Source organism: Apium graveolens, chromosome 8, assembly GCF_009905375.1.
Source record: "Apium graveolens cultivar Ventura chromosome 8, ASM990537v1, whole genome shotgun sequence".
Lineage (NCBI taxonomy): Eukaryota > Viridiplantae > Streptophyta > Magnoliopsida > Apiales > Apiaceae > Apium > Apium graveolens.
In genome coordinates, this window is record NC_133654.1 from 140,439,843 (window position 1) to 140,456,085 (window position 16,243).

General features: G+C 33.8%; 1 protein-coding gene across 3 annotated transcripts; it reads right to left on the minus strand.

Annotated features, from left to right (window-relative positions):
- Positions 1-591: 591 nt before the first annotated feature.
- LOC141677063 (uncharacterized) lies at positions 592-10,646 on the minus strand. Of its 3 annotated transcripts, none has more exons than XM_074482796.1 (14): positions 10,221-10,646; positions 10,012-10,150; positions 9,715-9,934; positions 9,528-9,628; positions 8,738-8,859; positions 8,564-8,655; positions 8,271-8,376; positions 7,574-7,731; positions 6,100-6,188; positions 3,361-3,488; positions 2,011-2,108; positions 1,579-1,865; positions 1,096-1,483; positions 592-971 (listed from the first exon to the last, which is right to left on the minus strand). In XM_074482796.1, exons 1-14 carry the CDS (start codon positions 10,503-10,505, stop codon positions 896-898), a joined length of 2,289 nt encoding a protein of 762 aa, XP_074338897.1. In that variant the 5' UTR covers positions 10,506-10,646; the 3' UTR covers positions 592-895. The 3 variants fall into 3 exon arrangements, with proteins under 3 accessions (XP_074338897.1, XP_074338898.1, XP_074338900.1); XM_074482797.1 differs by having other exon boundaries at positions 1,624-1,865; positions 10,221-10,645; XM_074482799.1 differs by having other exon boundaries at positions 9,715-9,851; positions 10,221-10,360.
- Positions 10,647-16,243: the final 5,597 nt, after the last annotated feature.

Below are 16,243 nucleotides of genomic sequence, written 5' to 3' on the forward strand. Positions count from 1 at the left end.
AAATGCCAATTTATCTGAGTATTTTTAAAAATAGGATGTTAAAGATAATGTGAAAGAGAGAAAATATAATATGAGATTGCTGAAAATATAATATGAAATTGTTGTACCTGATGATAAACTCATGAGACATGCCTGAAATTAAAGGAAAATAAGGGTATTTTTGTAAATACATAGGAATCGTATCTATATTTATAAATTTGCCCTCAAAATATTATATTATGAAATATTATAATCTCAGATAATTGCCCACTTTTCCCATATAATATATATGCTATTTTTGAATACATGAAATGTAACAAAGTTATTCAAATCTAATAGTATTCAAAATATCATGGAATTCTTCTTCTTTGTTTTAACAGTCATGAAAAAACTTATTTAAAACGGTCAAATTATTTTACTCTTTTAGATATGTCTAAAATCATAGAGATTTTGAAGAATTTGGCAGAAACTCTATTAAAACAAAAACTTTATGAGATTCTCCTCAACTCTGGTTAAAATCGCCCTAGAATTAAAAAATAAATAAATAAATAAACCGGATACACCCCCTTAATCTAAAGTCGCACTAAATAATACCTTGTCCAAGGAAAAGACTGGCCTGAATAACTGATAAGAAGCATAAGTTGTTTATAGAATCTGATTCACAGATAGCGGTCCCCTTGTGAAAGATCCATGTGAAGAAGCTCAATGTCAATTACAAGGTATTAGTGTACAATATTCAGTCTCTCGAGGTATATATATGAACATTTCCATGCTCAGTAAGGACATCATTAAAAACCATGTACTAGGAGAAACACAATGAGTATCACCATCTATACCATTTCACCGATGTGAAGGGCAGAATATTCATTTTAAAATGAACAATTGAAACCCATTCTTGATAATGTGAAAGGGAAAATTATACCATATGAGGTCCATCTGGTATAAGCTGGGAGTGTCGCATTTCAAGTACCTTTTTCAAGGCATAGTGACATCTGAAATAATTATGAAAAAGATAAACTGACATTATCAGCAATAATTTAGCCCGAGTTAGAATATATATTTATTAACTGATTCTGCAAGAACACAAGTAATAAAAAACAGCAAAGTCATGGGTACCTCCAAGGCAAATGATCCAGGAACATAGTTGGTGACACAATAATATCCTTGAATGAATCTTTATTTGCTATATAAGCTCTATAGCTGCATTCACTCTCTTGAGCTGTCCAAAGCTTCCAAAGAGTCGTTTCATTGTTGTGCCTCTCGGGTACTATATGAATGACTAGGCCTGGTAAAAACAAATCAGGAATATCTTCAGGCGGAGGCTTTTCAGCTGATGGCACATCTTCTATAAACTGAGAGACCGGGTCCTCAATTATGTCGTCAGAGGATTCGTGAAAGGGTTTAATAAAACTATGAGACGCGCTACAATTAATTTCATCACGAGGACTATTTTCCATCTGAACTTTTTCCCCGTGACATATATCTTTAGCCCGTTCCTTCCTCCCTGCAACCATAATTATCACAAGGAAAAAACAAAAGTTTGTAATTACAGGAATAGCTTGTTAACTACCATCAACAAGCCGGTAGCAAGGTGAATACATAATATTTTAATCAGCAAGACAAATATGATTCCATCATTGTTACCACTGGAGTGCTGAATATCCCTATTCTCTTCAACTTTCATTACCACTGCACACAAATCTGAAGAAGAAAATCTATTGTCCCCTCGAAATTGATTGTTCTCGCCAAGAAATCGGCGTGCAAGTCGATAAATTGCAGTAGAGTCGGTGTTTGAGTCACTTGATAATGCCACAAGTGCAGATGCACGAAGCCTAAGTACAGATGTTACTGAAAGGCGTGCTGAAAATTCATGTTGGTATACAATACTGCATAAAAACACACTTGTATTTACTAGCTGAAAATTTACCAAGAAACATCCTTACACGTGCACAACTGCACATTACATTGTTATAAGGTACTCACCCAAATAAACAAATACATGAAGTAGAGTGAGAAAAAAAAGTTTTGAACCTTGTTATAAATTCTGAGCATGCATCAGCTATTACTGCATCCATGCAAGGAAGGGGGCCATAAGCATAAACATGTAAACTTGGGAATCGACCATATAGCTGTCAACAAAGGTACACACAGTTTAAGATGCTAAATCTAGGAGTAAGACATGTATTTCCTATTACTTAACACACTTCAAATGTCCTGACAAAAAAACAAACATTCCAAAAGTAAACAAAACCAACCAAACATAGTAGGTTAATCCCACTGGCAAGTAGGTATCAAGGAGGATAAAATGTACACTGATGACTGAACTTACTCCTCCGAGAAGCAAAGGAACTACCCTTACTTCCAAAAGCAGAGACTTTTTCAGTAAACAAACTGATGTAGGACAAGGGTTAGGGAAGGGTTAAACAAGGGGATAAAGGCCTATCTCCGCATAGAATCAGCAAAAACACATAAAAATCCGCAGATTAAATTCATGATAATTCAACTCTATTGCAATATGAAAGATTACAAAGTTTATATAAATAATTTATTACTAGGGAGCCAAATAATTTATATCTACTACCATAATTAATTGAAGGAAACAAATCCTTCTATTATTCTAATAAATAAATCTAGAATCTTCCTAATATATACTTAATATATAGGTAAACCACCTAATCAATTCTAATTGTTCTTAAATCTAAATAATAATGTATATTATATACAAATTAATTTAATTATTCCTTGATCCGCATCATAAACCCGATCAACTTTTTCAAGGTCATGTCATTTGCCGATGATGCAAAATTAAGCTTTCAGATAAACAATTATGAAAAATTCAAACTATACAGATATCTTGTTCATAACTGTTGTTCCAAGAAAGAGACTTTTGTTCTAAATCAAGGCATGATAAACCACATATAAATTATTATTTTTTTGCCAATATATACGAACATATGAAATATTTACGAACATGATTAAATATATTAACTCTTTGTGATAATATAAGTACGATGCTTTAATAAAATTAACCATCATAATTTTACTTTTTAACAGTTGAACAAAATCTAAACACATGTCATAAATATATATATTACAATAAACACAAGCAGAGTCCTTTGAACACAAATAGAACATACAAATATTCGTTAAGAATTGCCTATAATAATTGCTATAAAGAAGCTAAAGAGAGAACAAACTAGGTAAGTTCGAGCAAATATCTGTCATTATAAACTTCAAAAAGTGGAGCTGATGACTACTTATCCATGAACTTACTCCTGGACAGATAGCCGCTACAAAATTTTAAAAAATATACTCATGTTGACAAAATGAACAAAAAAAACAATGGATCATCAGTCATCACTAGAAAGGATAGGTGGGTACCCTCAACCCAAGCAATGCACCTATTGCTCCTCCAAGGGAATGTCCTACAACACGAATCTCATAACCTTCACACTCACGACCAGCTCCTACCAGTGAAGAAAGAAATCCACCTGAATCTGTTGCATTACCTACAAACTTATATGATCAGAACCATCATGTGGCCGTGTTTCTTAAAAATATACCACATTATACTTCATTGGAATTTTTCAATCTTATGATCGAACACGTGAAATTTACACAGTCCGCTCTTCTGAAAAACTGACATGAACAAAGGAGAATTTCTGTATATTAAACAGCCCTCCCTCCGTTTCAAAATCTTACAATGCTTAAACTTTTTGCACACATTTCAACTGAACTGAATGTAGACAAAAAAGACGTTGTGAATTATAATATTAAGTTCTTTAGGTCAAATCCATTTTTGGATCACTTTTTTTGTACATATTTTTATTCGTAAAAAAGAAAAGTTTAAAAAATAATAACTTTAAATCTATGGTCAAACTAATATGATATGTGTGCAAAAAGTCAAAGAGTCGTATATTTTGAAATGGAGGGATATGAAGTTGCAATAACAAAGTACCGACTTTTGTTAAAAGTGCGGTATGACCTTATTTGAATCATTGGGGTGGTTTATATTTTAATATTCATTATCTATGCAAACTTTGCACAGAATTATTGAAGCTGAGCACTATTATTCTATTGATTCAACAAGACAACTAAAAAGCAAAAAGCTCATTGTATATATTCATTTTGGCTTCATGTAGAAACAGGTAGTCAAAAAAACTGTTCGTAAAATACTTTTTGTTTTCTCCGAAGTAACTCTTGGCACATTAACTTTCAAGGATATAAACCCTTGTTTCACCAGTATCTTAGGTGGTGATTCACCACCTAAGATTTCTTTAATCAGTGTTATTGATGTTTAATCTTAAAAGAAGAAAAATAATTTTAACAGGTCGGATAGGTTGTCCTAATACATCCCTGAGTTGACTCCTAAAATAATTGTGTGATCGAGTTAAACCGTCCTCGACCAAAATTCTCTGTAATGAGAGTCGACTCCCGTTTTCAGATATAGGGTTCTAACCACCTCTTCCATTCTCCATTCTGCAAATCCCCTTTCACCGATTAAACCCCCTTCACTCTTCATCCTCTCTTCTATTTTCCAGTTTCTTTCAAAAGTTTCGAATAAACATCTTTTTGGGTGAAATCTTTTTGGTACCTTGTTATCAAGGCTGGTAATTGATTACCTATCTTTTTGGGTGTTACTATATTTTATTTGAAGTACTTGTATGTTTTGGTGTTGGTTTCGTTGGTAAGGATTAATATGATATTTTGGGAGATCTGAAATACTTGCATCAAAACTTGAACGGTGAATATCGCAAGAGTTTACAATTCACTGGGGGAATAGACGGGCATCTATTCCCTCGATTTTAGTTGATGCAACTATAAAATCTGAACATTGGGCTATATATGGCATTAGTGTGAAAGTGATGCGGCTAGTTTCAGGAATGTAGGTTGGATTGCTGGGAAAGCTATTATAATACTTTTCAATTCAAGGAATTTTATTCTATATGTTAAGCGATATGAAAACAAAGCGAGTATTTTTTATTTCATTTATTTGTTTCCCAATCAGGCTGTATTGTCAGTTCGGAGGTTTGTTCCAGCCATTTTTCCAGTGTTTTAATGAATGCATTAAATTTTGTTTGTCAAAAAAAACAAAAGAAAGTTATTTTCTAGCAGACAAAGGGGGCATCGTCATGTGGTGCGTTTAATTAGATAATGAGGAAAGAAACTAGGATGGAATTGTTATAGCTGCCAACAGATAAAATATGCTAATATCTTAAGACTACCACTGGAGAGAGAGAGAGAAGGAAATTTAAAAAGCATGTCCGCTCTTTTTATGTTTAGCAATTAAGATTAGGGCTATTTCCTTTTCGACCTCAAATTTCTCCAAAAATACACACCAGCCATCAAAATAAAAAAACGTACTTCCACACCCTTAAAGTTTGGCCCTTGTACATTCTGACCCTTTTTCATTTTTTTCTATATTTTCTTCCAATTTTATCCTCATACTTACAATTCTGACCCTCAAAGTTTGCATGAAAATACTCATTAGCCCTCAAAATATTTGCATACTTGTACATCCTGACCCTTCAATCGAGTTTTTTCGTAGAATCTCTCTGACATTCTACGTTCCCGAAACTACAGGAATTGAATCATAAAATGAAGCTTAGGCAAGCCCGCCAACATTTAGTTAGTTGATCTTTTGGATAAATATTAGCCAGGGTCGGATGCATAGTAAATAGAAAGGAATACCCAGGAGCACCACTCCAACAATCAAAATCAAGTCAATGAAGAAGATTTCAAATCTTGTTATGCACTTGTCACTGATGTAAGCACTTAGATATCGAACACTAGATAATGGAGGGATTCTAGACACTGATGTGCCATTACTGGTGCAAGTAAAGATGAAACCAAACTGAATCAAGTGCCTAATCATAACTTGCAAACTTAGGGGTGAAGAGGAAAAGCTATTCTAAAAAACAATGTCAAGGGTCAGGATGTACAACTGCCAAACTTTATGGGCATAGAAGTATGTTTTTTTTAACTTTGGGGCTTGTATGTAGTTTCGGAGAAATTTTGAGGGTTAAAATGTTAATAACCCTTAGGGATAAGGTTGCATGCTGAAAGATCTAAATGTGAAAAGCACAATATACTGTCTACTTCGTAGTTCTGAATATTCACCTTCAAGTTGCATGAAGAGATCTCGTGCAGCTTCAACTACCCCAGAGTGTCCATAATGTGACAAAGATGGACCTAAGTCTTGGTGATGCCTGAATCAATGCTGAAAACAAGTGAGCAGAAACCAAAGAACCATAGAAGAGCACATAAAGTAAATTATATAATATATACCAATTGAGGTTTGCATAACAGCTAAGCAATTGCTGATTACAGATGAAGAAAAATAGAAAGATATGTAACAGCTTAGTAATATGTGAACTTAGACTGAAATTACATACATAAACAATACTAGGCTTTGCGGGAGGGGGGTTAGGGGGTAAACTGCCCTTCATCCGTTCAGGAACATGATTGAGTAAAATAATTATACTGTTCAACAATTTCAGTTCTGCAGCAATGTGTATTTTAAAGTTTATTTACTGTCATACAATATAACTCGCTGAAAAATCGTGAGAAATGAGGCATGAAAGAGGAAAAGGGGTGTAATACAAGAAGCTGCAGGGATGGGTCAGGAATGGAGCAAGAAAGCTCATGTTCGGAATTGACCTTGACGTTGTTGCCTCATTACCATGCTTACAACTGAAACCAATTAATAATAATTAAAAAGAAAAAAATCTAAATTACAAGAGCCCATGGATTAATGCAGCTATTTTTTTATTTTTTTTTTGACAAATATGGCTTATAGCCTTACAAATGAGTATCTGTTCTCATAAATCTCGGGGTGAGCGAGAATAGAACCAGTACCTGGGACGACAAAGGATAAACTCTTAACCATGCAGCTAATTTATTTTATGCTGAAGCAGGTAAAAGAGAAACTTTTATCAATCCAGCTAGAAATATACCCGGGACAGGTAAAGCCATCAGAATGAAGAGAATTAACCAAATATTTACTAATTTTGAGGTAATAATAGAGTACCAGACGTACTAAATTCCAGTTGTATGGACTACTGTGTGCTCTTAAATATCACTTTATATATTCTGCCTATATATTACATGGTGCCACCTGAGTTATTTAGTTCTAATGTTCCTTTTAGTTTTTACCAAACTTCTATTTGTGCTTATGTTGAGAGGTTGGGGCGCATCACTGCATTTCAGTGAGATTTCCATCCTACAACCAACTGAGAGTTGCTCAAGAATCTTGAGAATCAACACTCGGAGAAGCCTATATATAAGTCTTGCATGCTGTTCAACATATCTTCAACAAAGCAATAACGGATGGAACAAGCATGTAAATTACGTCTTTTTTCTTTTCATTTAACATCATAAATAATTCAACAATTATAGTTCATTTGTAGCTTAGAAAATAAGATCTGACCATGCTGGAGAACCCAGTCTTCCTTTTTAAGATGTAAAAAATCATGTATAGAAACATATACGTTAAAAAATTGCAAACAGGAAAGGGGGAAAAGAGAAGCATACACAAAAAAGTAAAACCCGCAGTTACAGACATAACTAACAGGCAGTTACAGAAGAAACTTACCTTCTTAAACCATCTAACTCCTCAGCAGTAAGATTGCATTCCCTGCATAAAGCATCAGTTATAAGGTCTTCCGGACTTTCAGTCCCGCGAACAGCAATCACAACAGATTTGAGGTGATGAAGTACGACAACAAAGTATGCTGCTTTACACTTTGCCATCTAATAAATAAAATAAAGAACAAAGAAAGAGCATTAGTTGATAACAAAACATACAGAAACAATTTCCAAAAAAGCTCAAGATCTAAATTTTAAAAAATGAACACTAACTGGAGGAACTTAAAAATTGCAACCTTGAAATAATCAATGCCTACAAAGGCTGAGCTGCCTCTACCAAAGGAACTTAAAAATAACCTGGTCCAGTGCTGAGTATTATTTTGCCGATTCTACAGTGTCACCTTATAAGCAAAACTACTTTAAATTGCTTATATAGAAGAGGATAAAACTAATTAGAATGTTCGCAGTAGCAAATATAGATATTAGTAGTTCTGACTCAACAGAAATGCACAGAACTAAAGTACGATATTGGAGCATGAGGTCACTGAGCATGTCTTTAAGCAACATCACATCCATACAAAATAAATAGTGAATGGTAATTATTAGATAAAATATCCACGTGAATATGAAGCTAAGGTTGCTCCGAGTCAAAATTTATAATAATGACATACTAGACAAGATAACACATAACCACAAAATCTCACTTGATTGACACGTCCTTTTCGAAGTACATCAGGTGATAAGTTGATATCTTTTAAGAAAGCTGCAGCATGACCTCGCCACCAATTATCACCTTCAAGTACCGGTCGCCTAGAGAAAAGAACTGTAAAGGCCACAGCTATGGAAAAAAAAACAAAAAAAATCTAGATGTTGGAATTCCAGATAATAATCTTTTTATAAATTCTAAAAAGGAGGCTCTACGAATAATACAAACAATGATTGAGTATCATCAATCTTTAGATAAATGTACCATGACCATTACTTATTGAGTATTTACCTGTTACGGGTCCATGGAGTCAGTATCCCTTGTCTATAAAGCCATGCACATGGAAACAATACAGGGTTTCTACCGAAATCAAGTAATAGACCCTGAAACAGGAAATAGTTCGGTCTTGAAAGGTTTCCACACTAACTTCTATAAATACTAACAAGGAATAAAACATCAAAAGACCGTATATGCAGCTTCAGCAAAAGGATGGTACACAACAGCCTCGTGAATACGCTCTTCCGGTGCCTCAACCATATCTTCATGAACTTCAGTAAAATGATCATTCCTTTGTAACAAAGCTAGACCTAAATTACACCATAATGTAATGCATATCAAATATCTATATTATATATATATACACTCTCTCTCTCTCTATTGGAATACTAACAAAATTATGAAAACATTGAAATTACGTAAGAATAATCTCCTACACTGTATTCGAATGTAGACAAGATTTAGAAAGTGATTGCAACTCTCGTGAAGTATTATACAGTACTGTAATATACATGTCTCAAAATCACCCTGAAGATATTCAATTGCCCTCTAAAAATCCTAAATAGTATGTGCAGTGCCATAATGCTGTAGGAACCATGCTAAAATACATAAACACAATCTCTTTTCATTTACTCACAAGATAGTTATTAGATGTTATTCATATGGTTCCATACCGTGTGCTTATTTAATACAGAAGTACAAAGTATTAAGCTCCTAGAACAATTATGAGTTGGGCTGTCTAAAAAAATCCGTAATCCGTTTGAAATATCTGTATTCGAAATAAACCGGATTTTATCTGTATCCGTGTTTGATAATTAGGGATACGGATACATATATAGGTACATCCGTATCCAATAATATCCGAATCCGAAAATAAATATATATGATACTTAAATTTAATTTTGTGCAAGTACAGAAAAATGTATCATCTCTGTCTTGTGTTCCTATCAGTTTAGTTTAACAGGAAGCAGAGAAAAACCTGCCAAAAGTTCTAAATGGCCAGTGCCGGAGGCACGATAAGCTACGAGATCACCCAATAACTGTGCTACCGAATAGACTTCATCCTCCTCCAGCACGGATCTAAATGATTAAAAGTATGAAAAGGTATGAATCATAAGTTGAAGTAGGATAAAGAAAACTTATGGATAGAGTTAAAAATGATGTACAAGTATTTGGCACGTCCCATACAGCACAAAGCCTCGCGAAGGCCATAATCAAACACCTCCTGGTAATGAGTCTTCCAGGCATGATCTTCAGTAGTGTAAAAAGATCTCCATCTTAAAACATCAGATCCAGCAACACACTGCAACACAACAATTAAACACACGACAATCATAAAGAGGACGAGCAGATCTTTTTGCCACTTGGAATCATTTGAAACGAGGCCTGAAAAAGAAAAAGTAGTTAGGCAAGTTGAGTAAACATAAAAAAGTAGGGGAGTTGAGTTGTTATAAGCAAAGTACCAAATAAACAGGTGTGAGTGGAAGGGGGGTGATGAACATGTTGCAAAACACGAAAGACGAGGTAAAAAGCTCCGATTAATTGCAAGAAAGTAATAAACAAAGAAACACGAGTCCACCAGAGCCATCTCTTGTATCTCATCTGTGAAATGTAAAAAATGAATAAACAGAGGGAAGAAATGTACAAAATCAAATCAAATCAAATGAATTACCCGTTTTTGGTGGCGAATGAGAGCATGAGCAACAGGGGTCTGGGAAACAACGAGCAAAGCAGTTGCTCGTTGGGCGAGAGCAGTACGAACCATAGCAATTATTCTCACAAAACAAACCACCCAAATGCCCAGTATTGGTAATATATCTGTTTTACTACACTGTTTATCATCCATGTACTTTTTTATCAATATAATTCCCACAATTAATACCACCATATTCAACATCCCTAATATTAATGCTGACCATCTTAGCTTCATCATATTTGATACCCATTTTGCTCTCATCCTCCAATTCTATTCTATTTTTCGATTTTATGTGATCGTCAGCCGTCTGTCTCTCCCACTATCCAATACTATTTCCTTTACAATCCAACCACAACCCAACCTAACCTAACCTAACATTCTTCGCCTTCTTCCGTACTCATATTCAAATTTATTAAAATAATTCTAATTTTGCTAAATTAGAAGGTTTTTAACATAAGACGACAATGTCAAAATTATTTTAAAATTACTGTTGATGTTTTTAAAAATGTATTACTAAAGCATTTTTGGGAAAATCCTGAGATAACAAGATCATGTTATGAAAATAGTATAGTCCAACTCCAAATTTGTCTACATCTGTTTATAAGATCATATTTGTATAAAATTTAAAATTATGAAATAGTATTTTCAATCGAGATTTTAAATTATGCTTAAAAATCTGAAAGTATTCAAATGGGATTATTTAAAATTCATTAAAATCTGATCGTATTCACATGCTGACGGATTTTTTTGGACTTCATAAAATGATGGATTTTATGACAGTGTTCAATGTATTTTATGGTTTTTGAAATCGCGCCATAATTCATAAGATTTTGAAGGATTGTGTTTAAATCCTAAAGACTCTTCGTCAACTTTACGACATTTTATATAGAATCCGCGTAAAATCAAAATCTGATATAATCCATTAAAAATCATGAATTATATATAATAAATTAAAATCCCAGTTCAATACACCTCCCAAAGTTTATAGTACATTAATTGACCAGTTGTCCAGTATTACAAGAAAAACGGACATTTTATACCGGCGAATCGGTAGGAGATGCCCCAAAATCATTAGGAAATGACTCATTTCCTACCGATAAAAAACAGTGGGAAATTCCTGGGAAATGATATTGGTGGGAAATGAGTATGATCACAGTTAACATGGACCCCAAGAGTTGATGTGGACAGTCACATATCGAGGACCCACATGCCAAGTGAAAATACAAATATCCTACCACCACCTATTTCCTACTATTAATGGTAGGAAATAGGAGTAGTGGTAGGAAATTAGGCCACTTGGTAGAAATTATATCAGAATGTCATGTAAACATCATTTCCTATCAGTCATTTTCTACCATCCTCGGTAGGAGATACCTTGTTGAAGATGGTAGGAAATAACTTGAAAATGAGAGGAAATAGCTTGAAGATAATAGGAAATAGCTTGAAGATGGTAGGAAAGAGTTTGAATGTGGTAGGAATTTCTAGTTAAGTTTTTAAAAAAATAATTCATTGATTTAATATATAACATATTTCCTACCAACATCAATGTCTAAATCTCAAACATAAAACCAAAATCGAAAATCAAACATCATAAAATACAATTCATCTTATCACTATCATTTTATTTATAATTATATACCATACAAATGTACAAAATTTACAAAAATTACATGAAACCAAAAATTGTGTTAAAATCCAAAATTAATCACCCCCAAAGTGGGTCATCATCGCTTAATCTTTCATCAATGTTCAACATCGCTTTCTCCATTTCTTTATTTTCAATCCATAAATCCCGATTTGCTTCTCAATCTCAAGGTTCTCATTTAACTTTGATAGTCTACTCACTTCCTCAGTAGCTGCCACCATGCTTGTGTAGATATGGAACATCTCTACACTCATCTTTTCAACAGTTTCTTTATATTGACTTGTATTTAAATCAATGGTAGTTAGAGTCGGTACCTCTGATTTTGATGAGGATGATTCTCCTTGCTTAAAAGCCATAAGTGCATAGTTTCCAAACTCTTCATTCTCATCTCTATCATCAGTGTCATCCCAACTTTTGCCTTCAGCAATATAGCATTTTCTTACTGTTTTTTCAAGAGAGCTTCATACTTTGCCTCCAATTCTAAATAAGCTTTATCCTTCTTCACCTTCTTAGACTTCCTACACTCAATAGCAAAGTGAACCAACTCATCACAATTGAAGCACCTTATCTTTGATATGTCAACTGATCCAGTTTTGTAGCCACCTTTGCTAGCTGAGTTGTACTAAGTCTTTGGTTTCAAATTATTTTTATTGGAAGACTGTCCCTTGTTCTTGAAAAACCTAGGCTTTTCAAATCTAATGTTAGATAATTTCATAGCCAAGTAAGTCATAGATTGATCCATTTCATCTAGATCATCAAGGGTGTAGAACTCTTTATGGTGCAAGACATGCCTGTACTATAACAAGACTAAGTCAAATTGTCAACCCTAAATAAGTTGTATTGAGATCTAAGTTTGCATTTTGTATTGTAACATTTAAGTGTGTAAAAATGTAAATAGACTAGACTGGGGTATTTTTCTGTAAACAGTCTCAAGCCTAAGAATAAGCTCTGGAAGAAAATCATGAATATCATGCCTCAGAGAAAGTATGAAAAAGTTTGAAGTTAAATAAATCTGTTTAGTGAAAAACATTTCAAGTCAAGAAGTCTACAAGTCACAGATTGAGTGTTGTACAACCCCCAAATCCGAGGTCGGGGATCCGGGTTGTCACGAGTTCCAATTCCCTTAACAACTCTTAATCTTAATAACCAACCACTACGTACTGTGACCCCACAATATACACACACACACCACAAGTTATAGTCTCAGAGATGAATACCAAAAACAACACAAGTCATTTTATTCCACAATTATAAGTCATTATACCACAAAAGGGTTTCTGAATAAATTTACATTTCCTTGCCATTATTACAATTCATATAGATACATAAGTCTGGTGCATCAACAGTTGAAAGTCTAGCTTATTGGTAATTCCTACCTCAGCTACTACGGCATCAACGCCTCCAGAAAACTGCGGAACGTTTCCTAACCGCTTGCGAATTGGGAGCTTGGTCATGTTCATCTTTTCTATCTGTTGTTGTGTGATGAAAGAAGAAAGTAAGGGTGAGCAACAAGCCCACCGAAATAATATGTATAATAATTAACAATATATGAGCATTCTCATAGTACTCATGAAAGTCTTGGTCAAGAAGAAATGAACCAAGTTGATATCTTAACGCGACCAAGTCGCAAAATATTCAGTATATATATACATATATACTTTTCACAATCTTTGAAATCCTCTGACATGTATAATATACACTGAGTTCCAGTTTATAACTGTATAAAATATCGTTGCAAGGTGATCTCATATATCTAACCTTGTCTCAACATTTTTCTGAAAATCTTTGTCATGCATAAGATAATCATTTACTAGATATAAGTTGAAAAGATGAAGTTACAAGATACTCCAATATACTTATATCTTTTTCGAATACTACTTGAACTACCACCGTTCAAGTTATAATTAGTTTCAAAAGTTCATCACACAGATGAGACTACAAGATAAGACTTGAATAGATTCAATTTTTGAAATATTATTGAATGAAATGAAGTTACAAGATACTTCATTAAGTCCCGATATATATATATATATCCATATATATCTCTCATACATTTCCTGAAAACCTCTGTCATGTAAAGTATGAACAGAGTTGCAATATCCAATGAATTTGGAAAGAAAAGAATTTTGGCATAAACCCGATACCTTGCTGATCAGGCAAAGATATCAATAAGTAACTTTTTCTACTAGTAGATGGATGAATCCCCTACCGGTCATCACCCTGGCCTCATTAGGACCTTGTGCTGGACCGCCACCCGGCCTCTTACGCGTTGATGGGCTGCCACCCAGCCACTTACACTTTGATAGACCGTACCCCGGCCTGTCGCTTATGCCGACTCAATTAGATGGACTTACTTCCCGAACGTTGGGTAAGTAATCAATTCATTTATCAAAACAGCAACCTTGTTGCGAATATAAAATACACCACAGAGCCGGATCCCTCAGGTTTTGAGCGAGTATTTAAATCCCCTTCGAAAGGAGGATCTTAAATATAAATTGAGTTTTAGGATCCGCCCTAACTTTTAAAATCATTTTGAAGACTCGAAAACATTTTTAAGAATGTTTGGAGTAATGCTGATTTAATAAAATAAATCAGTCCCAATATATTAGAAAATATCTTAATATTATTATTTAAATAATATTCCCATAAAGAATAATCTTTATAAAAATAATTGAAGTAGAAGTTTTAAAACTCATACTTGAAATGAATATTAAATAACCAAAGATATACTTATACGGAAGTACGATCTTTATTTGAATAATCGAAAATAAGTTTGATTATCAAAATATTATTCTTTAATAAAATAAAGAATATTATTATTATTTAGTAAATAAGCGGAGTCATAAGTCCTTGAATGAATATTCAAAATAATATTCATTAAATAGAATAAACAGAGTCATAAGTCCTCGAATGAATATTCAAAATAATATTCCTTAAATAAAATAAACCGAGTCATAAGTCCTTGAATGAATATTCAAAATAATATTCCTTAAATAAAATAAACCGAGTCATAAGTCCTTGAATTAATTAATCACATTTATTCTACATCGTGAGGGATACTTCTCAGCATATCGCGACTATCCGGATAATATGAATTCACTGCTTAGAATACCAAGAACCTATTCAGTGAATAGTTACCGTACAATAAACTCCTTCTACCCTACAATGTTCCGATTAAATACAAGGCATGAATCTCGTGTCAAGCCTATCTAATTCAATCATTTGCTTACCATTTACTATGCGTAGTTCTATGCAAATTAGAAACTCCTTTCTAATTTCATTTACGTTGGCCAGAGATTCCTGAACTAGCATAAGTGGATCAGCCTTGAACATTCGCTTCCTTCACTGGAAGGGGTAGATCCTTTATTGATCATACACTATCTTCGTGTACAAATTTCTATACCCAGAAGAGCCCTAATAATTGTCCCTGGAGACTAAGAACTAAACCAAAGCATAGTTCAGTGTACACAAGATTACTATGATGACCTCAAGTCTAAGGATACTTGTACAACTATCACTATGTGAACAACTGCTGACACGTGAGTGAACTCCATCAGTTGTTCAGCTGTGCGAGTCATGTTCAGTGAACTTATTCTATAATAAGCACCTACATACTAGCTATAGTGTCACCACACAAATGTCTATGAGAACAGACATCCTTCATAATGAAGCAAGCATAGTATGTACCGATCTTTGCTGATTATTAATTACCAGTTAGTAATTCTATGACCAGGAACTATTTAAGTTTAGAATTATCATCTTTTTAGGTCTCACTATTATGATCTCATCATAATCCATAAAAAGCTTTACTCTAAACTATGGTATATCTTATTTAAACACTTAAATAGATAAAGCCCGTAATAAAAACAAAACAAGTCTTTTATTAATATCAATGAAATCAAAACATATTACATAAAAGTTATTCCTAAATCCTTATACATGATTGACTTAGGACATATTCCTTTCAATCTCCCACTTGTACTAAAGCCAATCACTCTGGTATCTAATACCCATCTTGTCTTTATGACGATCAAAGTGACTTTCATAAAGTAGCTTTGTGAGTGGGTCTGCTATGTTATTATGTGTGTCAACTCTAATTCAATACAATACAAGAAATGTTACCGCGCTCCCACTAACCCTTTTTTAGACACACGGTTCATCTACGTTTTTGATAAAATCAAACTCTTTGATTGTCTCATCAAAATGAATGCTCCATCTTTCGAGAAGCTTGCTTTAAACCATATATGGTTCGCAGCAGCTTACACACTAGGTTTTCATTTCCCTTGGAAAGAAAACCATCTGGCCATCTGCCAGATTTCATAGTCGTAGTAAGCAGCATTCGCAAGCAAAATCC

Excerpts from the sequence above, each read along its gene's own strand:
- LOC141677063 (XM_074482796.1), bottom strand. The coding sequence starts at position 10,505 with ATGAGAGCAAAATGGGTATCAAATATGATGAAGCTAAGATGGTCAGCA. Across the intron at positions 1,866-2,010 it reads TGCTCAGAATTTATAACAAG|TATTGTATACCAACATGAAT; the intron begins GTTCAAAACTTT and ends GTTTTTATGCAG. Across the intron at positions 1,484-1,578 it reads CTTGCTGATTAAAATATTAT|GGAGGAAGGAACGGGCTAAA; the intron begins GTATTCACCTTG and ends TTATGGTTGCAG.